The sequence below is a fragment of the Pezoporus occidentalis genome, unplaced genomic scaffold (genome assembly GCF_034315485.1).
Source record: "Pezoporus occidentalis ecotype Australia unplaced genomic scaffold, CSIRO_AGI_Poc_V1 ctg493, whole genome shotgun sequence".
Lineage (NCBI taxonomy): Eukaryota > Metazoa > Chordata > Aves > Psittaciformes > Psittacidae > Pezoporus > Pezoporus occidentalis.
Genome location: NW_026915828.1, coordinates 1 through 25,619, shown reverse-complemented (window position 1 = coordinate 25,619; position 25,619 = coordinate 1). Strand labels below are relative to the sequence as shown.

Genomic DNA, 25,619 nt, shown 5'->3' with positions numbered 1-25,619 from the left:
GGGGTGCGACGGCGGGAAAGCAGCCGGCGCGCGTAGCGGGCGCGCATGCGCAGAGCGCTCCCTCCCGGTCACCTTCCCCGGCGCTCTCCTCCCCTGTGCGCACGCGCGCCGCCCCCGCGCTTCGCTCCCTCCTCCTGCCGCGCCTGCGCGCGCTGTGGGCGGGGCCGGTGCCGCGCCGCTCATGCGCAGTGCGAGCACCGGGGGGGGCTCCGCCATGTACCGGCAGGGCCGGGCCGCAGCCGCCGCCGCCGCCGCCGCCCGGCTCCGGGCATGGCCCCCGCCTGAGCGCCCCGCGCATGCGCAGCTGCCCCCGCGCCGCCGGTACCGGGCGCGCCCGCAGGTGAGGGGAGAGCGGGCGGGGTCAGGCAGAGCGGGATGGGAGGGGCTATGCAAATAGAGGGCGGTGAGGGGGTGTGGCTATGCAAATGACCAGCGCCAATTGGAGTGGGTTCTGCTGCGTGGAGGAGGGGCTATGCAAATGAGCTGTGCGCGAAGAAGAAAAGGGCGTGAGTAGGCGAATGAGCCGAGCCAATAGGAATGGGTGCTGCTGTTTTGGGGCGTGGCTATGCAAATGAGCCGTGCCTATAGGGATGGGGTCTACTGCATGGAGGCATGGCTGTGCGAATGAGCTGAGCCAATAGGAATGGATCCTGCTGTTTTGAGGCGTGGCTATGCAAATCAGCTGTGTCTATAGGGATGGGGTCTACTACATGGAGGCATAGCTGTGTGAATGAGCTGAGCCAATATGAATGGTTCCTGCTGTTTTGGGGCGTGGCTATGCAAATGAGCTGTGTCTATAGGGATGGGTCTACTGCATGGAGGCGTGGCTATGAAAATGAGCCGTACCAATAGTAGTGGCTATGCAAATGAGCTGTGCGCAGAGAAGAAGGGGGCGTGAGTAGGCAAATGAGCTGTGCCAATAGGATGGGTCCTGCTGTTTTGAGGCGTGGCTATGCAAATGAGCTGTGCCTATAGATATGGGGTCCACTGCATGGAGGCATGGCTCTGCAAATGAGCTGAGCCAATAGGAATGAGTGCTGCTGTTTGGAGGTGTGACTATGCAAATGAGTCAAGCCAATAGCAGTTGGTTCTCCTGTTTTAAGGCGTGGCCATGCAAATCAGCCCATGTGTCAATAGGCGTTCTACAGTTGGGAGGCGTGGCTATACAAATGAGCTGTGCCAATATTGGTTCTGTTTGGAGGTTTGGCTATGCAAATGAGCCAATGTGTCAATGGGAACACATTCTGCTGTATGGAGGCGTGGTTATGCAAACGAGCTGTGCCAATGTTAATCGTTTGGAGGCGTGGGTATGCAAATGAGTCGTGCCAATAAGAATTGCTTCTGATTAGATGCGTTGTTACGCAAATTAGCTGTGCCAATAAGAATGGGTTGTGTTGTTTGGAGGCGTGGCTATGCAAATAAGCAGTGTCAATATGCATTTGCCCTGTTTGGAGGCGTGGCTATGCAAATGAGCGTTGTGAATATGAATGGCTTTCGTTGTTTGAAGGCGTGGCTACGCAAATAAGCAGTGTCTACATGAATTTGCACTGTTTGGAGGCGTGGCTATGCAAATGAGCGGTGCTAATAGGAATGGGTAATGTTGTTTGGAGGCGTGGCTATGCAAATGACGTGCATCAATACGAATGGCTTTAGTTGTTTGGAGGCACGGCTATGCAAATGACGTGCACCAATACGAATGGGTTATGTTGTTTGGAGGCGTGGCTATGCAAATGACGTGCATCAATACAAATGGCTTTAGTTGTTTGGAGGCACGGCTATGCAAATGACGTGCGCCAATACGAATGGGTTATGTTGTTTGGAGGCGTGGCTATGCAAATGACGTGCATCAATACGAATGGCTTTAGTTGTTTGGAGGCACGGCTATGCAAATGACGTGCGCCAATACGAATGGGTAATGTTGTTTGGAGGCGTGGCTATGCAAATGACGTGCGCCAATACGAATGGGTTATGTTGTTTGGAGGCGTGGCTATGCAAATGACGTGCATCAATACGAATGGGTTATGTTGTTTGGAGGCGTGGCTACGCAAACGCTCTACCTTGTGGGCGTGGCTATGCAAATCCCAACGGCGGGATCCTGACGACGTGGGCGGGGCTTTGTGGGTGGCCGAGTGCCCGCAGGGAGCGCCGGCTCCACGCCCACCCCGGCGCTCCCGCAGGACCTGGCGCCCCCCGGTGGCCACGTCCCGGCACTGCCGCCGCCGCCGCCGCCGCCGCTGTCGCTGTCCCCTCCGGAGGGGCTCGGCGGCTCCTTCACCACGGTGGACGGGCGGCGCGAGGACGACATCGCCGTGCGGGACGGGCCCGGAGCCGCCCGGCTCCTGCTGCGGGGCCCGGCCCTGCCGCTGCTCCGCCCCGGCCCGCAGCACGCCCCCCGCCAGCCCCCGTCCATGGAGGAGCACTTGGCCGTCATGCACCAGAAGCTGCAGCACGAGGTGATGCCAATGGGGGCTCAACCCCACTGCGCTGCCCTATGGGGGGGGGGGGGCTGCTCCTTCATCCCCACCCTCACCCCCCCTCCTTTCCCCCCCCTCCCGCAGCTCCCCAATTTCTTCCTCAAGATCCCCGATTACGGCCTCTACTCCCACGACGTGGAGTTCATCAACCACCTCCTGCACCTGCACACGCGGTGAGTGCCCCCCCACCCCATAGCACCCAATGGGGCCGGTGCCAACCCCCCCCTCCATGGGGATGCTCTGTGACCCCCATGTCGTCCCCCCCCCATCTCCATCCCCACTGCAGGGGCCGGCCCATGTACCAGGTGGCCGTGGCGCTGTGCCGGGCGCTGGCCTGGGGCTACTTCGCCAGCCTGAGGCTGGAGGTGCTGGCGCTCACCCGGCACCCCGAGGACTGGAGCATCCGGGCCCGCTGGCGCCTCACGGGGCTGCCCCTGCACCTCCTCGTGCTGCGCTTCTACCGGCGGGACAAGGCCGCCCTCCTGCGGTCAGTGACGGGCATGGCACCCATTGGCACCCATTGACACCCGTTGGTACCCACTGACACCCATTATTACCCGTTGACACCCACTGGTACCCACTGACACCCGTTGGTACCTACTGGTACCCATTACATCCCCTCACACCCATTGGTACCCATTGACACCCACTGGTACCCATTATATCCCTGGCACCCACTGCTACCCATTGATACCCATCAGTACCCGTTACATCCCCTGACACCCACTGCTGCCCACTGGTACCCATTACATCCCCTGATACCCACTGATACCCACTGACACCCATTAGTACCCATTGACACCTATTACATCCCCTGACACCCACCGGTACCCACTGATACCCCCTGACACCCATTGGTACCCGTTACATCCCCTGACACCCATTGGTACCCATTGACACCCCTGGGTCATCCCCTGCACCTGTGCATGCTGTGCTTCTATTGGCATAAGGCCGCCCTCCTGTGGTCAGTGACAGACACTGCACCCATTGACACCCCCTGACACCCACTGACACCCATTGACACCCAGTCATCCCCCTGACACCCCTCCATCCCCCCCTGTCCCTCCTCTCCCCATGGCACAAGAGGTTGGGTCCCCTTTGTCCCCATCACCCCGCGCCCCCTTTGTCCCTGTAACCCTGCGTCCCTGTCCTTCCATAGGGTGTAATGCCAGCCCCATATCCCTATTACCCCTGGGGACCAGGGTTCATTCCAGCCCCATATCCCCCCCTCAATGTCCCCCTTGCCTCCATCCCACCCCAGGTCCTACGACGCCTTCTCCACCTTCTTCCTCAACTCGCAGGGGCTCATCCGCTGCCACCGCGTGGACAAGGTAGGACCGGGTCCGTACCCCCCCATGTGCCCCCCCTTTTCCCCCCCCATGTCCCCCCTTTTCCCCCCCCATGTCCCTCACTCTGTCCCCACAGCTGATGCCCGCCCCGACGCCGCTGGCCCAGGACAAGAAGCTGCTGGTGGCCGCCGCGGTGGCCGCGCTCTCGGCACCGGTGCCACCACCGGTGCCCCCCCTGCACCTCGCCATGAAGCCCTCGGCCACCCAGGAGGACCCCTGAACCCCCCCCCCCATTGTCCCCAACACCGCCCCCCCCGTGTCCCCTTAACTTAATGTACAGAATAAACACCATGGACGGAGCCGTGCCCCACGGGCCCTGCTGGGGCTGTATTGGGGTCCCCAATGGGCTCATCCCAGCTCCTCCCGGCTCTTCCCGACCTTCTTGGGCATCTTGCGGGCGCTGCCGTCCTCCAGCTCCTTGGCCTGGTAGTAATGGGGGGCCACCTCCAGCAGCCACGCGCTGTCGATCTCGATCACCTTGGGGACAATGGGGACATTGAGGGGGCTGTCACAGCGCCCCAAGCCCATGGGGACATGGGGGGGGTCTGGTCCCATTGCACTTGGCCCCCATGAAGGGTCCTGGTCCTTGTCCCATCCCGTCATGGTGACATCCCTTAGGATCCCCTTCCACCCCATTCCCAATGGGGACAGTGGTGGCCACGTCCCCTCATTGCCATGGCCCAGCCCCTGGGGGGGAACGCAGCCAAGGTGGGGATGTGCCCGTGGCAATGGTGCTGTCCCCATCCCAGTGTCCCCGTGCCCATGGTGATGTCCTTATCCCAGTGTCCCTTTGACCATGTCCCCATGGCCACCTCCCCATGCCCATGGTGCTGTCCCCATCCCAGTATCCCCATGCCCATGGTACCATCCCCATCCCAGTGTCCCCATATCCTTGGTGCTGTCCCCATCCCAGTGTCCCCATGGCCACCTCCCTATGCCCATGGCAGTGTCCCCATCCCCATCCCAGTGTCTCCATGCCCATGGTGCTGTCGCTGTCCCCATGCCCATGGTGATGTCCTTATCCCAGTGTCCCTTTGACCATGTCCCCATGGCCACCTCCCCATGCCCATGGTGCCGTCCCCATCCCAGTGTCCCCATGCCCACGGTGACGTTCCCATCCCAGTGTCCACATTTCCATGGTGCTGTCCCCATCCCCTTGCCCATGTCCCCATGCTCACGGTGCTGTCCCCATGCCCATGGTGCCGTCCCCATCCCAGTGTCCCCATGCCCATGGTGATGTCCCTGTCCCCACGGTGCTGTCCCCATGCCCATGGTGCCGTCCCCATCCCAGTGTCCCCATGCCCACGGTGATGTCCCCATGCCCACGGTGCTGTCCCCATGCCCATGGTGCCATCCCCATCCCAGTGTCCCCATGCCCACGGTGATGTCCCCATGCCCACGGTGCTGTCCCCATGCCCATGGTGCCATCCCCATCCCAGTGTCCCCATGCCCACGGTGATGTCCCCGTGCCCACGGTGCTGTCCCCATGCCCCTGGTACCCGCCCTGGCTCCCCACCTGCCGCATGAACTCCTTGGTGGTGCAGACGAGCTCGTGGTAGAGCACCCAGCGGGGCTGCTCCTCGAAGAGGGCGCTGTTGGGGTGGATGAACACCGAGTGCTGGTGCTTCACCGTGCGGTACCCGCCGCGCGTCAGCCGCGCCGTGTGGTAGAAGAACCCGGCCGTGATGGCCTGGGGGGGGGGCACACAACGGGGTCAGTGCTGGGGGGTCCCAATGGGGACGGAAGGGGTGAGGGGGGGGGGGAGCAGGGACCTTGCGGACGGGGCCGTAGTCGGTGCCGCAGGAGACCGGGGTGATCTCCACGCGCTCCATGAGCCCCTCGAGCTGCTCCCGCACGTCGCGGGCCCGGCGCAGGGAGCGCGCCTGCACGAAGTGCTCGTAGCACCACTGCAGGGAGTGCCCGCTCGCCACCCACTGCAATGGGGAGATGGGGGGCAAGGGGGACACGGTCAGGCCAGGTTGTAGCCCCCATACCCCCCAGCCCATCACCCTGCCCTGTACCCCATATATCTCATATCCCATACCCCATATCCCACATCCCATACCCCACATCCCTGCCTGGTTGTACACATTGAGCAGTACAAGGTGGTTGCTGCCAAGCACAATGAAGCCCCAACACATGCTGTCCCCATACCCCACATCCCATATATCTCACATCCCATACCGCACATCCCCATATCCCATACGCCATATCCCCACACCCCATCTCCCATATCCCACATCCCATATATCCCACATCCCACATATCCCATATATCCCATATCCCACATCCCATATATCCCATACATCCCACATCCCATATACCCCATCTCCCACATCCCACATCCCATGTACCCCATATATCCCACATCCCGTATACCCCACATACCCCATCTCTCATACCCCACATCTCATATACCCCATATCCTATACCCCATATATCCCATATCCTATACCCCATATACCCCATACACCCCATACATCCCATATACCCCATATCCTATACCCCATATACCCCATACACCCCATACATCCCATGTACCCCATATCCTATACCCCACGCACCCCACACACCTCCCGCCATCTCCCCCCATGTCCCTGCCTGGTTGTAGACGTTGAGCAGCACGAGGTGGTCCCCCCCGGGCAGGTGGAAGCCCCGGCGGGCGCTGTCAGCGTGCAGGACCTTGTCCTTGGGCCGGTAGAAGATGGCGTTGTTCACCGAGAGCATGGCGGCCACCGTCAGCACCTCCTCTGTACAGCCGTACCTGTGGGGCACCATGGGGGGGGCATCCATGGGGGGGCATCCATGGGGCGGGCATCCATAGCGGGGGGACACCCATAGGGCACCATGGGGACACACATAAGGCACCGTGGGGACACCAACCATAGGACACCCAAGGGACACACTGGGGACACCCATAGGGCACCGTGGGGACACCATCCATAGGATGCCCAAGGGACACCCATGGGGCACCCACAGGGGCACACTGGGGGCACCCATAGGACACCCAAGGGGGGACACCCATAGGACACCCAAGGGGGGACACCCATAGGACACCCAAGGGACACATTGTGGGCATCCATAGGACACCATGGGGACATCACCCATAGGACACCCAAGGGACACCCATGTGGCACACTGGGGGCACCCATAGGACACCCAAGGGGGGACAACCATAGGACACCCAAGGGACACACTGGAGGCACCCATAGGACACCCAAGGGATACACCGGGGACACCTATAGGGCACCCGTAGGACACCCAAGGGGGGACAACCATAGGACACCCAAGGGACACCCATAGGACACGATGGGGACACCCATGGGGCACTCACTGCTCAGAGGCCAGGATCATCTTGGCCAACATGGGCTCCACAGGCAGCTCCGCCATGCGCCGGCCCAGCTGGGACAGCCCAGTGACCACCAGTGAGCACCAGTGACCACCCACAGTGCTCCCAGTAACCACCAGTGACCACTAGTGACGACCAGTGATTCCCCCCAGTGCTCCCAGTGACCACCAGTGACCCCCCCAGTGCTCCCAGTGACCACCAGTGACCACCAGTGACCACCAGTAACCCCCAGTGACCCCCCCAGTGCTCCCAGTGACCACCAGTGACCACCAGTAACCACCAGTGACCTCCCCAATGCTCCCAGTAACCACCAGTGACCACTAGTGACGACCAGTGATTCCCCCCAGTGCTCCCAGTGACCACCAGTGACCACCAGTAACCCCCAGTGACCCCCCCAATGCTCCCAGTGACCACCAGTGACCCCCCCCAGTGCTCCCAGTGACCACCAGTGACCACCAGTAACCACCAGTGACCTCCCCAATGCTCCCAGTGACCACCAGTGACCCCCTCCAGTGCTCCCAGTGACCACCAGTAACCACCAGTGACCCCCCCAGTGCTCCCAGTGACCCCCCCAGTGCTCCCAGTGATCCCCCCAGTGCTCCCAGTGACCCCCCAGTGCTCCCAGTGCTCCCCCCAGTGCTCCCAGTGCTCCCAGTGACCCTCCCAGTGCTCCCAGTGACCCCCCCAGTGCTCCCAGTGACCACCAGTGACCTCCCCAATGCTCCCAGTGACCACCAGTGACCCCCTCCAGTGCTCCCAGTGACCACCAGTAACCACCAGTGACCCCCCCAGTGCTCCCAGTGCTCCCCCCAGTGCTCCCAGTGCTCCCAGTGACCCTCCCAGTGCTCCCAGTGACCCCCCCAGTGCTCCCAGTGACCACCAGTGACCCCCCCAGTGCTCCCAGTGACCCCCCCAGTACCGTAGTGAGCTCGCCCATGTGGTTGAGGGCACCCAGGGCATAGAGCTGCTCCAGCGCCAGCACCAGCGTCTCGTGGGGGGGCGGGTCCAGGAAGTCGAAGTGGATCAGGTCATTGATGCCTGCGGATGGGGACGTCACCAAGGGACCCCCACAGGGACCCCCCAGACAGACCCCCATAGGGACCCCCATAGGGACCCCCCATAGGGACACCCCCAGACAGACCCCCATAGGGACCCCCCATAGGGACCCCCCCATACAGACCCCCATAGGGACCCCCCCATAGGACCCACCATAGGGACCCCCCCATACAGACCCCCATAGGGACCCCCCATAGTGCCCACATAAGTGCCCCCATAGTGACCTCCATATTGACCCCATAGTAACCCCGTAGTGACCTCCATATTGACCCCATAGTGACCCCATAGTGACCCCATAGTGACCCCATAGTGACCTCCATAGTAACCCCATAGTGACCCCATAGTGACCTCCATAGTGACCCCACAGTGACCCCATAGAAACCTCCATAGTGACCCCCATATTGCCCCCCATAGTGCCTCCTACAGTGACCCCCATAGGACTCCCATAGTGACCTCCATATTGACCCCATAGTAACCCCCATAGAACCCCCATAGAACGCATATTGACCCCATAGTAACCCCCCCAGAACCCCCATAGGACCCCCACAGGACCCCCACAGGACCCCCACATTGACCCCATAGTAATACCCCCAGAACCCCCATAGGACCCCCACAGGACCCCCATAGGACCCATAGGACCCCCACAGGACCCACAGGACCCCCACAGGACCCCCATAGGACCCACAGGCCCCCCACAGGACCCACAGGACCCACACAGGACCCCCATAGGACCCACAGAACCCCCACAGGACCCCCATAGGACCCACACAGGACCCACAGGCCCCCCAGGACCCCCACAGGACCCCCATAGAACCCACAGGACCCCCACAGGACCCACAGGACCCCCACAGCACCCCCATAGGACCCACAGGACCCCCACAGGACCCCCATAGGACCCACAGGACCCCCACAGGACCCCCACAGGACCCCCATAGGACCCACAGGACCCCCACAGGACCCCCACAGGACCCCCACAGGACCCACAGGACCCCCATAGGACCCCCACAGGACCCACAGGACCCCCACAGGACCCTCATAGGACCCACAGGTCCCCCACAGGACCCCCAGGACCCCCATAGGACCCACAGGACCCCCACAGGTCCCCCACAGGTCCCCCACAGGACCCACAGGACCCCCATAGGACCCATAGGACCCCCACAGGACCCCCACAGGACCCCCAGGACCCCCATAGGACCCACACAGGACCCACAGGCCCCCCAGGACCCCCACAGGACCCCCATAGGACCCACAGGACCCATAGGACCCCCACAGGACCCCCACAGGACCCACAGGACCCCCACAGGACCCACAGGACCCACACAGGACCCCCATAGGACCCACAGGACCCACACAGGACCCTCATAGGACCCACAGGACCCCCACAGGACCCCCATAGGACCCCCACATTGACCCCATAGTAATACCCCCAGGACCCCCACAGGACCCCCACAGGACCCACAGGACCCCCACAGCACCCCCATAGGACCCACAGGACCCCCACAGGACCCCCACAGGACCCCCACAGGACCCCCACAGGACCCCCAGGACCCACACAGGACCCCCACAGGACCCACAGGACCCCCATAGGACCCCCACAGGACCCAAACGACCCCCACCGAACCCCCAGGCCCCCCAGACGACCCACAGGACCCCCACAGGACCCCCACAGGACCCCCACAGGACCCCCAGGCCCCCTACGGCCGCCGCACCGAGGCTCTTGAGCAGCAGGACGAGGGAGCCCAGGTCCGCGCGCTGGATCTCGGGCACCGGCGTCTCCTCGAGCTCGTGCTGGAAGGCCCAGGCCGTGTAGAGCCGGAAGCACTTGCCCGGGGCCACGCGCCCGGCCCGGCCCGCCCGCTGATTGGCTGAGGCCTGGGGGGGGGGGTAACGTCATTGGGGGGGGGGGTACCCCAGGGATGGGGATGGGGGGATACAGGGATGTGGGGATGGAGATGGGGGGGGATATGGGGATGTGGGGACACAGGGATGGGGATGGAGGGATACAGGGATGTGGGGATGGAGATGGGGGGGATATCGGGATGGGGGGATACGGGGATGGAGGGGATACGGGGATGTGGGGATGGAGATGGTTGTGGATATGGTGATGGGTGGATACAGGGATGGGGATGGGGGGGATACAGGGATGTGGGGATGGAGATGGGGGGGATGTGGGGATGGAGATGGGGGGGATATGGGGATGGGGGGATACAGGGATGGGGATGGAGGGGATACGGGGATGTGGGGATGGAGATGGGGGGGATATGGGGATGGGGGGATGGAGATGGGGGGATATGGGGATGGGGGAGACACAGGGATGGGGATGGGGGGATACAGGGATGTGGGGGACATGGGGATGGGGGGACACAGGGATGGGGATGGGGGGGATACAGGGACATGGGGACACAGGGATGGGAATGGGGGGGATACAGGGACATGGGGACACAGGGATGGGGGGATACAGGGACATGGGGACACAGGGATGTGTGGACACAGTAACCAAAGGATGTGAGGACACCAGGATACAGCTCCCCGCAGGGACCCCGGGGACGCTGGCACGCACTGCCCCCCATAGAAGGGGCACGGGGGAGGGACAGAGCCAGCTGTGGGTACCAAGGGGTGACGGGGGGGTGACGGGGGTGGCAGGGCCCCACGCACCCGCGAGCAGGGGGTCACCACGAGGGACTCCATGCCGGTGCGGGCGCTGTAGCTCTTCTGCTTGCAGAAGCCGGGGTCCAGGACGTAGACGATGCCGTCGATGGTCACCGACGTCTCCGCAATGTTCGTGGCCACCACCACCTATGGGGCGCGGAGGGGGGGGGAATGGGACATGGAGGCTCCTCCCCCTTGGACCATGCCCCTTTAAGCTCTGCCCCCTTAGACCCACCCCTTGGACCCCCATTAATCCCTCCTCCTTTGACCCCACCCCCTTTACCCCACCCCATTAAGCCCCTCCCATTTAGCCCAACCCATTTAAGCCCCTCCCCTTTTGCACCACCCATTCACCCACCCCATTAAGCCCCCGCCTTTAAGCCCCTCCCCTAGAGCATCACCCCATTAAGCCTCTCCCCTTTAACCCCACCCCATTAAGCCCCTCCCCTTTACACCTCTCCCCTTTAACCCCACCCCATTAAGCCCCTCCCCTTTACAACTCTCCCCTTTAACCCCACCCCATTAAGCCCCTCCCCTTCAACCCCACCCCATTAAGCCCCTCCCTTTTACCCACCCCAATAAGCCTCTCCCCTTTAACCCCACCCCATCAAGCCACTCCCCTTCAACCCCACCCCATTAAGCCCCTCCCCTTTAACCCCACCCCATTAAGCACCTCCCCTTCCGCCCCACCCTTTCCCCCATTGGCTCCCCACCCTCGGGCCCGCCCCTCTCTTAAAGGGCCAGCACCTTGCGCGCCCCGGGCGGCGTGGGCTGGAAGATGCGGGCCTGCATGTCGGAGGGCAGGTTGGCGTAGATGGGCAGCACCAGCAGCTCAGGCAGGCGCGAGCCCAGGCGCCGGCACCGCTCCTGCAGCAGCTCCACGCACGCCTCGATCTCCTCCTGCGGGGGACATGGAGCAGCCATAGGGACACAAGGGGGGCATCCATAGGGACACAAGGGGGGCATCCATAGGGACACAAGGGGGGCATCCATAGGGACGCAACGGGGGCATCCATAGGGACGCAACGGGGACATCCATAGGGACGCAACGGGGACATCCATAGGGACGCAACGGGGGCATCCATAGGGACGCAACGGGGGCATCCATAGGGATACAACAGGGACATCCATAGGGATATAACAGGGACATCCATAGGGATACAACAGGGACATCCATAGGGATGCAACGGGGACATCCATAGGGACGCAATGGGGACATCCATAGGGACGCAATGGGGACATCCATAGGGACGCAATGGGGACATCCATAGGGACACAATGGGGACATCCATAGGGACACAAGGGGGGCATCCATAGGGACGCAACAGGGGCATCCATAGGGACACAAGGGGGGCATCCATAGGGATGCAACGGGGACATCCATAGGGACACAAGGGGGACATCCATAGGGACACAAGGGGGGCATCCATAGGGACACAAGGGGGACATCCATAGGGACGCAACAGGGGCATCCATAGGGACGCAACGGGGCCATTCATAGGGACGCAACGGGGACATCCATAGGGACGCAACGGGGGCATCCATAGGGATACAAAGGGGACATCCATAGGGATACAAAGGGGACATCCATAGGGAGACGGGCCCGCACCTGGCCGGTGAGGAAGACGAGGATGTCCCCGGGGGGCTGCGTGACGTGGATCTGCAGCACCGACACCACGCACGCCTCCAGGTAATCGGCCTCGGGCGCCTGCACAGGGGCCATGGGGGGACGGCGGCGTCACCAAGTGTGCCCACAGCCCCCCCATGTCCCACACCCCATATCCATATCCACATCCCATATCCATACCCGACATCCCACACCCCATATCCATATCCACATCCCATATCCATACCCCACATCCCACACCCCATATCCATATCCACATCCCATATCCATACCCGACATCCCACACCCCGTATCCATATCCCACATCCCATATCCATGTCCCATACCCCATGTCCCATACCCTATCCCCCATATCACATAACCCACATCCCACACCCCATATCCATATCCCACATCCCATATATTCATGTCCCATACCCCATATCCCATATATCCCATACCCCATACCCCACATCCCATATTCCATATCCATACCCCATATCCCATACTCCACATCCCATCCCCCACATCCCATACCCCACACCCCATACCCCATACCCCACATCCACACCCCACACCCCATATCCACATCCACACCCCATATCCCACATCCCACACCCCATACCCCGTATCCCACACCCCACACCCCATACATCCCATATCCCACACCCCATACCCCATACCCCATACCCCATTGAGCAGCCCGAAGAGCACGTCCGTGTGCAGCGTGCGCTCGTGAGCCTCGTCCACCATCAGCACGCTGCGGGCAGCCGCACGGCACGGGGGACGTGGGGATGGGCACGGCACACGCGTGGGGACGGGGGGGTGGGCACGGGACACGCGTGGGGATGGGCATGGGACACACGTGGGGATGGGCACGGGACACACGTGGGGATGGGGGGGTGGGCATGGGACACACATGGGGACGTGGGGATGGGCACGGGACAGGCGTGGGGACGTGGGGATGGGCACGGCACACACGTGGGGACGTGGGGATGGGCACGGGACACGCGTGGGGACGTGGGGATGGGCACGGGACACGCGTGGGGATGTGGGGATGGGCACGGGACACGCGTGGGGACGTGGGGATGGGCACGGGACACGCGTGGGGACGTGGGGATGGGCATGGGACACACGTGGGGACGTGGGGATGGGCACGGGACACGCGTGGGGATGGGCACGGGACACGCGTGGGGATGTGGGGATGGGCACAGGACACGCGTGGGGACGTGGGGATGGGCACGGCACACGCGTGGGGATGGGCACAGGACACGCGTGGGGACGTGGGGATGGGCATGGGACACACGTGGGGACGTGGGGATGGGCACGGGACACGCGTGGGGATGTGGGGATGGGCACGGGACACGCGTGGGGACGTGGGGATGGGCACTGGACACGCGTGGGGACATGGGGATGGGATGGGGGACGTGGGGATGGGCACAGGACAGGCGTGGGGATGGGCACGGGACACACATGGGGACGTGGGGATGGGATGGGGACGTGGGGATGAGCACGGGACAGGCGTGGGGATGAGTGTGGGACAGGCATGGGGACATGGGGATGGGATGGGGGACATGGGGATGGGATGGGGGATGTCGGGATGGGCAAGGGACAGGCGTGGGGATGGGACGGGAGACATGGGGATGAGTGTGGGACACACATGGGGATGGGATGGGGGACGTGGGGATGAGTGTGGGACAGGCATGGGGATGGGATGGGAGACATGGGGATAAGTGCAGGACAGGCGTGGGGATGAGTGTGGGACACACATGGGGACATGGGGATGGGATGGGGGACGTGGGGATGAGCGTGGGGCACACATGAGGACATTGGGATAAGCGTAGGACACACATAAGGTCATGGGGATAAGCATGGGCCAGGCATAAGGACATGGGGACAAGCAGGGGACACACATGAGGACATTGAGATAAGCATGGGACATGCATGGGGACGGGCAGGGGACAGGCAGGGGGACAAGGAGATAAACATGAGATGCACATAAGGACATGGGGACAGGCAGGGGACACACATAAGGACATGGGGACAAGCATGGGACACACACGAGCACATTGGGATAAGTGTGGGACACACATAAGGACATGGGGACAAGCAGGGGACCCACATGAGGATGTGGGGACAAGCATGGGACAGGCATGGGACACACATGACGACATGTAGATAAACACGGGACACGCATAAGGATGTGGGGACACGCATGGGACACACAGCAGGCCATGGGGACAGCAATGGTGACCCCCAACCCATAGCAGTCAGCCCCAGCAGAACACTGGGCACCCCCCTGTGCCCAGTGTCCCAATGGGCACCTGTAGGAGGCGAGGTCGGGCTCGGTGAGGAATTCCCGCAGGAGCATCCCGTCCGTCATGTACTTGAGTACGGTGCGCTCCGACGTGCAGTCCTCGAAGCGGATGCTGTACCCGACCTGGGGGTAGGACCCTCACGTGAAGCCACATCCCCATATCCCATACCCCATATCCCACATCCCCATACCCCATATCCCATATCCCAAATCCAAAAAATCCATATAGCACATCCCATACCCCATATGCTGCATCCTCTATCCCATATCCCATATCCTGTACCTTGTATCCCACATCCCACACCCCATACGCCATATCCCATACCCCACATCCCCACACCCCATATGCCATACCCCATATCCCGTACCCCACATCCCCACACCCCATATGCCATACCCCATACCCCACACCCCACATCCCTCTCACCTCATTGCCCAGCTTGGTACCCATCTCCACGGCCACCCGTGCCGCCACGCTCATGGCAGCCACTCGCCGCGGCTGCGTGATGCCGATCTTCAACCCCTGCCTCGTGTACCCCTGACCAATGGGGGGGGGACACGGTCAAAGAGGGGGGTGGACCCCAAACCCCACTGCCCCCCATTGCCCCCCCTTGCCCCCCACCTCCTCGTGCAGGTACTGTGGGATCTGCGTGGTCTTCCCGGAGCCCGTCTCGCCCTCGATGACCACGACCTGGTGCTGGGCGATGGCGGCCATCAGCTCGTCCCGGTACGGGAAGATGGGGAGGCTGCGGCGCTGCTCCTGCACCGACTGCCGCCGCCGCTCCGCCTCGGACACCGCCGGAGCCGCCTCCTATGGGGGGGCACCCGTCACCTCTGTGGGCACCCGTCACCTCTATGGCCACCCATTACCTCTATGGGCACCCGTCACCTCTATGGGCACCCGTCACCTCTGTGGGCACCATCACCTCTATGGGCACCCGTCACCTCTGTGAGCACCCGTCACCTCTGTGGGCACCCGTCACCTCTGTGGGCACCATCACCTCTATGGGCACCATCACCTCTATGGGCACCCGTCACCTCTGTGGGCACCATCACCTCTATGGGCACCCATCACCTCTATGGGCACCATCACCTCTATGGGCACCTGTCACCTCTGTGGGCACCCGTCACCTCTGTGGGCACCATCACCTCTATGGGCACCCGTCACCTCTGTGGGCACCATCACCTCTGTGGGCACCATCACCTCTATGGGCACCCATCACCTCTGTGGGCACCATCACCTCTATGGGCACCCGTCACCTCTATGGGCACCATCACCTCTATGGGCACCCGTCACCTCTATGGGCACCATCACCTCTATGGGCACCCGTCACCTCTATGGGCACCCGTCACCTCTGTGGGCACCCGTCACCTCTGTGGGCACCATCACCTCTGTGGGCACCATCACCTCTGTGGGCACCATCACCTCTATGGGCACCCATCACCTCTGTGGGCACCATCACCTCTATGGGCACCCGTCACCTCTATGGGCACCATCACCTCTATGGGCACCCGTCACCTCTATGGGCACCATCACCTCTATGGGCACCCGTCACCTCTATGGGCACCCGTCACCTCTGTGGGCACCCGTCACCTCTGTGGGCACCATCACCTCTGTGGGCACCCGTCACCTCTGTGGGCACCATCACCTCTATGGGCACCATCACCTCTATGGGCACCATCACCTCCTATGGTACCTATCACCTCCTATGGACACCCACAGCAGCCCCATATCCATCCCTTACCCCCACCCCCACCCCTTACCCCCATATCCCTCCCCCTCCCCACGTGCCCGCCCCGCCGTGGGCACCTCGTGGGGCTGGCTGCCCTGCAGCTGGCTGGCACTGATGAACTGCACCATGTGCTCCTCCTCCAGCAGGACCTCGTAGTGGGGCTGGGGCCGGCGGTGGGCGGCGTCGCGGGCCCCGAAGCGCAGCGCGGCCGCTTCCATGCGCTCCTCCTCCCAGCGCCGCTGCTCGTCCCGGGGGGCCAGGGGCTCCTCGGGGCCCGCCTCCGGCTCCTCTGGCTCCAGCACCTGGGGGGGGGGTAAGGGATGGGTATGGGGGGTAAGGGATGGGTATGGGGGGGGTAACAGGTGGGTATGGGGGAGTTAAGGGGTGGAGATAGGGATGGGTTTGGGGGGTAAAGGGGGGGGGGTTGGCGGGGGTAAGGGGTGGGTATGGGGGGGTAAGGGATGGGTTTGGGGGGGTAAGGAATGGATATGGGGGAGGTAAGGGATGGATATGGAGGTTAAGGGGTGGGTTTGGGGGGGTAAGGGATGGGTTTGGGGGGTAAGGGATGGATGTGGGGGGGTAAGGGATGGGTATGGGGGGTAAGGGATGGGTATGGGGGGGTAAGGGATGGGTTGGGGGGGGTAAGGGGTGGATATGGGGGTTAAGGGATGGATATGGGGGGTAAGGGATGGATTTGGAGCACCGGGAACTGATGGGAAGTGATGGGATGGATCCCATCGGGATACAGGAGGGGTTTGGAGCACCGGGAACTGATGGAAGTGATGGGATGGATCCCATCGGGATACAGGAGGGGTTTGGAGCACCGGGAACTGATGGAAGTGATGGGATGGATCCCATCGGGATACAAGAGGGGTTTGGAGCACCGGGAACTGATGGAAGTGATGGGTTGGATCCCATCGGGATACAGGAGGGGTTTGGAGCACCGGGAACGGATGGAAGTGATGGGATGGATCCCATCGGGACCCGGGAGGGCTCTGGAGCCCGGACCTTGCCGCGCCGCTCCTCGGGCATCCGGTACCGCTGGCTCTTCTCGAGGCGCTCCCGCTCCCCCGCCCGCTTGTACTGGCGGGCCAGGTCCCGCAGGCGGCGCTTGTAGCGCAGGCGGCTCCGCTCCGGGGCCGAGAGCGCCTCCTCCCCGAAGAGCTGCTCCTCGTCCGCGATCTCGGCCTCCAGCTCCTCCAGCTTGTCCCGCTCCCGCTTGGCCAGGTATTCCCGGCGGGAGCGCTTCCGCAGCTCCGGCACCTGCGGGAAAGCCAGCGGGATGCACTGGGATGCAGTGGGACACATTGCGATGCGGTGGGATGCAGTGGGATGCAGTGGGACACATTGCAATGCAGTGGGATGTATTGGGATGCAGTGGGACACATTGCGATGCAGTGGGATGTATTGGGATGCAGTGGGATACACTGCGATGCAGTGGGATGCAGTAGGATGCAGTGGGATACATTGTGATGCAGTGGGATGTATTAGGATGCAGTGGGATACATTGCGATGCAGTGGGATGCAGCGGGATGTATTGGGATGCAGTGGGAGCATCAAGCATAAGCAAGGCTCACCAGTGTTTTCTGATCTTCTTCAGCGACTTTGAGGCGTTTCTGGGCTTCTTCATAGGCCTGAGGGGGGGAAAAGGGGGGGATAAGGGGGGAAAATGGGGAAATAAGGGGGGGAAATGGGGGAATAAGGGAGAGTTCCCAAAGCACCCCCCAATCCCACCCAATTCCTTGTGGGAACACCAAATGCTCTCCAGGATTGTCCCCAGGGATACCCTCCTCCTGCCTGCCAGCTCCAGATCCCACCTGGAGCCATCAATTCCTATTGGACCCCTCCTAAATCCCATTGAGGAACCCCAACCCATGGACACCCCCAATCCCCCCCCTCCATTCCCAGCCGTGCCCCTCACCTTGGCGTCAGGGCGGGTGAGGACGGTGCGGGAGTGATCCCGGCGCCGCAGGCGCTCGGCGTAGGCATCGCGTTCCTGCAGATCCCGGAGCCGTTCCCGCTCCGACGCTTCCCATTCCGCTTCCGGCTCCTCGGGGGGATCCGGAGCCCTGGGGGGGGACGAGACCCATATGGGTTGGATGTGATCCTGAAGACGGGAACCCCCAAATCCCAAGGGATCTCAAAAGCTCCACAGGGAGACCCTGGATACTGGGGGACGGGACCCACATGGGTTGGATGCGATCCTAAAGATGGGAACCCCCAAATCCCAAGGCATCCCCAAAGCTCCATAGGGAGACCCTGGATAACGGGGGGGGGGGAACAGGGACACCCACATGGGTTGGACACGGTCCTAAAGATGGGAACCCCCAAATCCCAAGGGATCCCAAAAGCTCTATAGGGAGACCCTGGACACTGGGGGACGGGACCCACATGGGTTGGATGCGATCCTAAAGATGGGAACCCCCAAATCCCAAGGGATCCCCAAAGCTCCATAGGGAAACCCTGGACACTGGGGTGGGGAATGGGGACACCCACATGGGTTGGACGCAATCCTAAAGATGGGAACCCCCAAATCCCAAGGGATCCCCAAAGCTCCATAGGGAGACCCTGGATAACGGGGTGGGGAATGGGGACACCCACATGGGTTGGACACGGTCCTAAAGATGGGAACCCCCAAATCCCAAGGGATCCCCAAAGCTCCATAGGGAGACCCTGGATAACGGGGTGGGGGTACTCACGGTGGGGGGGGCGATGGCGAGGGGCTGGAGGCCTCGGGGGACTGAGAGCGTCGCGGCCGCAGGTGTCGGCGATGTCGGGACGCGCTGTGGGCGGAGCCAGGCGGAGGGGCGTGGCTGGCGGCAGGCCCCGCCCCCTCGTCGTCGCTCTCCACCAATCGGTAGCCTTGGCTGCGGCGCTGCAGCTCCATCGCGGCGCGCTCCGCAGCGCGGCCCGGCGGCTCCGGCCGCGCCTCCCGGGGCACCTGGGGGCGTGGCCAACATCAAGACACGCCCCCTCCGCGGCATGGCCACACCCACCTTCTCTGAGCGCTCCCCCAAGCCCCGCCCCTTTCCCCTTGGCCCCGCCCACCTTCCCCCAGAGCTCCCTGGCGAAGGCCTGCACCCGCGGCTCCTCCACCCGCAGCGCCTCCGTGTCCCGCAGCCGCTCCAGCAGCTCCTCCGCGCTGCGGCTCCTCCGGGCCAGCGCCACCAGGAAGGCGGGGACGTGGCGGCCGCTGAGCCCCAGCAGCTCCTGCAGCTCCCCGGACACCCAGCGCTCCAACGCCGCCGCCGCCGCCGCCATTGCTGCTTCTCCTTCCTCTCCCCGCCTCACGCCGCCGGCAGCCAATCAGCGCGCTCCGCGCATGCGCGCAGACCGCCCTACCGTAATACCGCGCAGAGCAGCGCCGCACAAACCATAACCGCGCTCCCTTTATCCCCGCACACACACACAAGGCGGGGGGGGGGGGGATCGGGGGTAATTGGGGTCCTTTTGTCCCCCCCAACGTCGTCCCCGCTGTCACAAGAGCCACGGTTGAGCGTTTATTGCCGCGTACAGCACCGCGGGGTAAAAGGAGGAACACAAAAGGCTTCGTTGCCACGGCAACCACAGCAGGCCGCAGGCTCCGTTGCCGTAGCAACAGGAGCAGGCCGCTGTATGTGTATGTCCCCCCTCCCCCCCATCACGTTGCCATGGTTACCCCCCCCCCCCCCCCCAAATCCCGGTATCAAACTGGGGCAGCTCCAGTTGGCCCAATACTGACAAAGCTTAGAAAAGGCCGTAATTAAGCTAAAAAACACGCATAAAGAATAATTGCCCCCCCTCCCCCCCGCTATAAAAGCTACAAAATGAGAGCTGGGACCCCCCCCATGGTGTCCTTGTACCCGTCCCCTCCCCCCCCGTCTATGGGGGTCTATGGGGTCCATGGGGGTCCTGCCCCGCCGGGGGGGGGTCCTGCAGGTCCATGGTGGTGGCAATGGTGAGGGGGGGGGTCCCAAGGTGGCTCCATCGTCACCCCCCCACACACACCCCCCAGCCGTGGGGCAGAGGCCGGGGTTACCGGCGGCAGGATTCATCTGGGGGAGGGGGAGACACGGGGATGGGACCCCCATGACCCCCCCCACGGCCACAGACCCCCATTACCCCCTTTAACCCCCCATTAGCCCCCCCATTGTCCCCCATGAGCCCCTCCATTACACCCAATGACCCCCCCATGGCCATAGACCCCCCATTACTCCCCCATTACCCTCTTTAACCCCCCATTACCCCCCCTATTGCCCCCCGTAAGCCACTCCATTATCCCCCAATGACCCCCCCATGGCCATAGACCCCCATTACTCCCCCATCACCCCCTTTAACTCCCTATTACTGCCCATTATCCCTCCATTACCCCCCCAATACCCCCCCATGGCCATAGACCCCAATTACCCCCTTTAGCCCCCCATTACCCCCCATGAGCCCCTCCATTCCCCCCCATGACACCCCCCATGGCCATAGACCCCCATTACCCCCCATTGAGCCCCCCTTTACCCCCCATCACCCCCCCCATGTCTCACCCACGAGCAGGGCTCGCGCCCGCAGCCCCCCAGGCCCCCCCCGCACATGGGGGGGCTCCTCCTCCTCATCTTCCTCATCGGGGGCAGGGCCTGGGGGGGGTGAAGGCTCCTCGGGGGGGCCCCAGGCCGCCAGCAGCGCCCCCTCCGACGGGTAAGAGAAGGTGCGCTCCAGGTCCCGCTCGCTGAACCAGATCTTCAGCTGCGGCAATGGGGGGCAAGGGGGTAATGGGGTAAGGGGGTTAATGGGGGTAATGGGGGCAATGGGGGTAATGGGGGTAATGGGGGCAATGGGGGTAATGGGGGTAATGGGCAATAGGGGGCAATGGGGGGAACAGGGGCAATGGGGTAATTGGGGTAATGGGGGCAATGGAGTAATGGGGGCAATGGGGGGAATGAAGTAATGGGACAATGGGGTAATGGGGGAATAATGGGAGGGGCAATGGTGGGATAATGAGGGGTCACATGGGGACACCATAGGGACACTATAGGGACAGATGGGGACACCATGGGGACACCATAGGGACACCATAGGGACAGATGGGGACACCATAGGGACACCATAGGGACAGATGGGGACAACATAGGGACACCATAGGGATACATGGGGACACCATAGGGACACCACAGGGACACGTGAAGACACCATTGGGACACCATAGGGACACGTGAGGACACCATAGGGACACATGGGGACACCATTGGGACACCATAGGGACACCCTGGCCCTACCACCCCCCCGCCGTTCCCATGGCGATTAATCCCCCTCTTCGCTTAAGCATCATTAATGGGAGGCTCTTAATGGGGGGGGGAGGTCATGTGACCTGCGGGGGGGGGGGGGGCAGAGGAGGGGCTGCCCCTCCCCCATAGAGCCACTTCCTGCCCATCCCCCCCCCCCAGTTCCTGTTTTCGGGGTGCTGCTGGGGGTGGGGGTGGGGCAGGAAGTGGGGCTGGGGCCGTTGGGGGGGCAGGAACAAGGGTTGGGGACCCCGGGAAGGGGCAGGGATGGGGACAGGGATGTGGGATGGGGATATGGGGTGGGGACATTGGATGGGATCGGGACACGGGGATGAGGACAGGGATGTGGGATGGGGACATGGGATGGGATGGGGACAGGGATATGAGATGGGGATATAGGGATGGGGACAGGGATATGGGGTGAGGACATTGGATGGGATGGGGACAGGGATATGGGGTGGGGACATTGGATGGGATGGGGACATGGGGATGGGGACAGGGATGTGGGGACGGGGACATTGGATGGGATGGGGACAGGGATATGGGGTGGGGACATTGGATGGGATGGGGACAGGGATATGGGGTGGGGACATTGGATGGGATGGGGACATGGGGATGGGGACAGGGATGTGGGGACGGGGACATTGGATAGGATGGGGACAGGGATATGGGGTGGGGACATTGGATGGGATGGGGACATGGGGATGGGGACAGTGATGTGGGGACGGGGACATTGGATGGGATGGGGACAGGGATATGGGATGGGGTCAGGAACATGGGGATGGGGACAGGAAGGTCCAGGAGGGGACAAGGAAGAGGTGACACTGAGGGGCTGGGGGGACCCCAACAGGAGCCATGGGGTGGCCATGGGGACACAAAGGGACACGGATGGGGCCATGGGGCCGCTACCTTCTTGCGGTGGGGGTGGCTCTTGGCCAGGCAGGAGCGCGGCAGCGCCAGGTACCCCCCGATGACCTGGATCTCTTCCGCCGTGGGGTAGCGCTTCTTGGGGGGGGGCAGCGGCTCCGGCCCCACTGCTGGTGCCGGTGCCGGGGGGGCCGGCTCTGGCGCTGTGGTCCCGGTACCGGTGGCCCCCCGGCGCGGGCGCACGGTGATGGTGTTCCCGCTGCGGCGCTCCAGGGCCGGGTGGGCCAGGGGGGGCCCATGGCGGGGGCCCCCGCGCATGGCGGCGCCCGGCTCCTCCCCACCCGCACCCGGTGGTGATGGCGATGGTGACGATGGTGACGGCGGCACCGGCACTGAGCACGTGGTGGGGCCCTTGGGTGGCACCGGGGCCTTGGCTGGAGCCAGGTCCTTGGGTGGCACCGGGTCCCTTGGTGGCACCAGGACCTTGGGTGGCACCAGGTCTTTGGTTAGCACCAGGTCCTTCGGTGCCACCGGCTCCTTTGGTGTCACCGGGACCTTCGTTGTCACCAGCTCTTTGGGTGTCACCAGAGCTTTAGTTGTAACCAGGTCCTTTGGTGTCACCAGGACCTTGGGTATCACTGGGTCCTTTGGTGCCACCGGCTCCTTTGGTGCCACCGGATTTGGTACCACCGGATTTGGTACCACCGGTTTTGGTGCCACTGGATTTGGTACCACCGGATTTGGTACCACTGGATTTGGTACCACCGGATTTGGTGCCACCACCTCTTTGGTTGCCCCCACCCCGACGCCCCCCCCTTGCCCCTTCCCCTCCTTGCACCCCTCAATGCCCCCCTTGCCCGCTCCCCTCTTCTCCCCCTCCAGCTCCTTGCTTGCCCCCCCGCCATCCCCCTGGCCCTTGCCTGCCCTATGGCTCTCAGCCCCGCTCTTGCCCTCCGCCTGCCCCACATCCTTCGGTGGCCCCGGGCCCCCATGGCCCTCCGTGGTTCCCTGCATCCCCGCTGAGCCCGGAGCACCCTCAGGCACCCCCGGGGCCCCCCGGTCCCGCTCGGGGCTCAGGGACCGGGCAGGGGCGAAGCGGGAGCGGAGGCGCCGGACGCGGCCGCGGGGGGGCTCCGGTTCCCCGCCGCTCTCCAGCGCCTCCGCGCTGCGGCTCAGCCCCGGCTCCGCGGGGCCCGGCCCGGCCCCGCTGTTACCGGACGCCCCGGGGCTGCCCCCGGCCTTGGCCCGGCGCCGCTCCAGCAGCTCCCGCTTCCAAAGGGGAAGCTGCGCAGCCCGGTCCCGCTGCTCCCGCTCCCGTCGCACCGAGGCCTCCTCCTCCCGGCGCCGCCGCTCCAGGAGCTGCAGCTTCCAGCCCGGAACCGCCATGGCCTGAGGGGACGGGGAGGGACGGGGATGGAGCTGCGGCACGGATCCGGGATGGGGATGGGGATGGGGCACGGATCCGGGATGGGGATGGAGCAGGGGCACGAATCCGGGATGGGGATGGGGATGGGGCACGGATCCGGGATGGGGATGGAGCAGGGGCACGAATCCGGGATAGGGATGGAGCAGGGGCACGGATCCGGGATGGGGATGGAGCAGGGACACGGATCCGGGATGGGAATGGAGCAGGGACACGGATCCGGGATGGGGATGGAGCACGAATCCGGGATAGGGATGGAGCAGGGGCACGGATCCGGGATGGGGATGGAGCAGGGGCACGGATCCGGGATGGGGATGGAGCAGGGACACCGATCCAGCACGGAGGGATGGGGATGGTGGAGCTGGAATGGCAAGGTGATGGGTTAGTATGGGGATGATGGAGGAACCAAGGATGGGGATGATGAAGGAACAAGGGATGGAGATGAAGAGGAACCAAGGACAGGGATGAAGAAGAACCAAGGATGGGGATGATGGAGGAACAAGGATGGGGATGATGGAGGAGCAAGGATAGGAATGAGGGCCCAAGGATGGGGATGGTGGAGGAACCAAGGATAGGAATGATGGAGGAACAAGGATGGGGATGATGGAGGAACAACGATGGGGATGAAGAGGATCCAAGGATGGGGATGAAGAAGAACCAAGGATGGGGGTGATGGAGGAACAAGGATGGGGATGATGGAGCCGGAATGGGGACGTGATGGATTAGGATAGGGATGATGGGGGAACCAAAAGGATGGAGATGAGGAGGAACCAAGGATGGGGATGATGGAGGAACAAGGGATGGGGATGAAGAGGAACCAAGGGTGGGAATGAGGGCCCAAGGATGGGGATGGTGAAGGAACAAGAGATGGGAATGGTGGAAGAACCAAGGATGGGGATGATGGAGGAACAAGGATAGGGATGAAGAGGAACCATGGATGGGGATGATGGAGCAGGGATGGGGATGATGGAGGAACAAGGATAGGGATGAAGAGGAACCATGGATGGGGATGAAGAGGAGCCAGGGATGGGGATGATGGAGCAGGGATGGGGACCGGAGCCACTCAGGCCACCATGGAGGGGGGTGATGCTGATGGGACGAGGAGGGGACCCCTGGGGACACCAGAACGGGCATTGTCCCCCCCATCACAGCTCCTGGTGTTGGCATCCAAAGGTGGGGGGGAGCACCTGGGATCGGGTGCCAGGATTTAGGTGGGGGGCAGGAGATTGGGGGTCTCAAGATAATAGGGGGAACCCCAAGCTTTCAAGGGGTGTCCATGCTATGGGGGTGTCCATGCTATGGAGGGGTCCCTGCTATGGGGGGATCCATGCTATGGGGTGGGGTCCATGCTATGGGGGGGTCATGAACCGGGGTGGGCTCTATGCTATGGGGTGGATCCATGCTTTGGGAGGGGGGGGATCCATGCCATGGGGTAGGGTTCATGCTATGGGGGGTATGTTTGGGGGTGGGGCCCTGTTTGGGGGTGGGCCTGCTATGGGGTGGGGCCCTGCTTGGGGTGGGTCCCTCTATTAGGTATTTGGGGGGGT

The 25,619-nt window shown here is 63.1% G+C and overlaps 3 protein-coding genes across 4 annotated transcripts; 1 reads left to right on the top strand and 2 right to left on the bottom strand.

The window, feature by feature from the left end:
- Positions 1-200: 200 nt before the first annotated feature.
- Positions 201-4,183, top strand: CUNH6orf136 (chromosome unknown C6orf136 homolog). Of its 2 annotated transcripts, none has more exons than XM_062636765.1 (6): positions 201-340; positions 2,178-2,453; positions 2,580-2,647; positions 2,761-2,961; positions 3,736-3,805; positions 3,900-4,183. In XM_062636765.1, exons 1-6 carry the CDS (start codon positions 215-217, stop codon positions 4,041-4,043), a joined length of 885 nt encoding a protein of 294 aa, XP_062492749.1. In that variant the 5' UTR covers positions 201-214; the 3' UTR covers positions 4,044-4,183. The 2 variants fall into 2 exon arrangements, with proteins under 2 accessions (XP_062492749.1, XP_062492748.1); XM_062636764.1 differs by having other exon boundaries at positions 2,559-2,647.
- Positions 4,127-19,818, bottom strand: DHX16 (DEAH-box helicase 16). The gene is made up of 20 exons (XM_062636761.1): positions 19,582-19,818; positions 19,233-19,474; positions 18,455-18,602; positions 18,111-18,167; positions 17,542-17,796; positions 16,611-16,835; positions 15,423-15,611; positions 15,228-15,338; positions 14,808-14,923; positions 13,174-13,243; positions 12,487-12,585; positions 11,625-11,777; positions 10,884-11,024; positions 9,938-10,100; positions 8,092-8,210; positions 7,158-7,225; positions 6,425-6,587; positions 5,596-5,757; positions 5,340-5,513; positions 4,127-4,300 (listed from the first exon to the last, which is right to left on the bottom strand). The coding sequence occupies exons 1-20, from the start codon at positions 19,792-19,794 to the stop codon at positions 4,172-4,174; spliced, it is 2,997 nt and encodes a 998-aa protein (XP_062492745.1). The 5' UTR covers positions 19,795-19,818; the 3' UTR covers positions 4,127-4,171.
- Positions 19,819-20,402: 584 nt separating this feature from the next.
- Positions 20,403-24,035, bottom strand: PPP1R18 (protein phosphatase 1 regulatory subunit 18). Its single transcript, XM_062636780.1, has 3 exons — positions 22,692-24,035; positions 21,048-21,246; positions 20,403-20,567 (listed from the first exon to the last, which is right to left on the bottom strand). The coding sequence occupies exons 1-3, from the start codon at positions 24,033-24,035 to the stop codon at positions 20,548-20,550; spliced, it is 1,563 nt and encodes a 520-aa protein (XP_062492764.1). The 3' UTR covers positions 20,403-20,547.
- Positions 24,036-25,619: the final 1,584 nt, after the last annotated feature.

Bases quoted from the DNA above. Each gene is read 5' to 3' on its own strand.
- CUNH6orf136 (XM_062636764.1), top strand. From the start codon at position 215: ATGTACCGGCAGGGCCGGGCCGCAGCCGCCGCCGCCGCCGCCGCCCGG. The intron at 341-2,177 runs GTGAGGGGAGAG...GCGCTCCCGCAG, and splicing joins GGTACCGGGCGCGCCCGCAG to GACCTGGCGCCCCCCGGTGG. The intron at 2,648-2,760 runs GTGAGTGCCCCC...TCCCCACTGCAG, and splicing joins CTCCTGCACCTGCACACGCG to GGGCCGGCCCATGTACCAGG.
- DHX16 (XM_062636761.1), bottom strand. From the start codon at position 19,794: ATGGCGGCGGCGGCGGCGGCGTTGGAGCGCTGGGTGTCCGGGGAGCTG. The intron at 5,514-5,595 runs GTCCCTGCTCCC...CCCCCCCCCCAG, and splicing joins ACTACGGCCCCGTCCGCAAG to GCCATCACGGCCGGGTTCTT. The intron at 4,301-5,339 runs GTGGGGAGCCAG...ATTGTCCCCAAG, and splicing joins CCAAGGAGTTCATGCGGCAG to GTGATCGAGATCGACAGCGC.
- PPP1R18 (XM_062636780.1), bottom strand. From the start codon at position 24,035: ATGGCGGTTCCGGGCTGGAAGCTGCAGCTCCTGGAGCGGCGGCGCCGG. The intron at 21,247-22,691 runs GTAGCGGCCCCA...CCATTGCCGCAG, and splicing joins GCCACCCCCACCGCAAGAAG to CTGAAGATCTGGTTCAGCGA. The intron at 20,568-21,047 runs GTGAGACATGGG...CCCCTCCCCCAG, and splicing joins GGCGCGAGCCCTGCTCGTGG to ATGAATCCTGCCGCCGGTAA.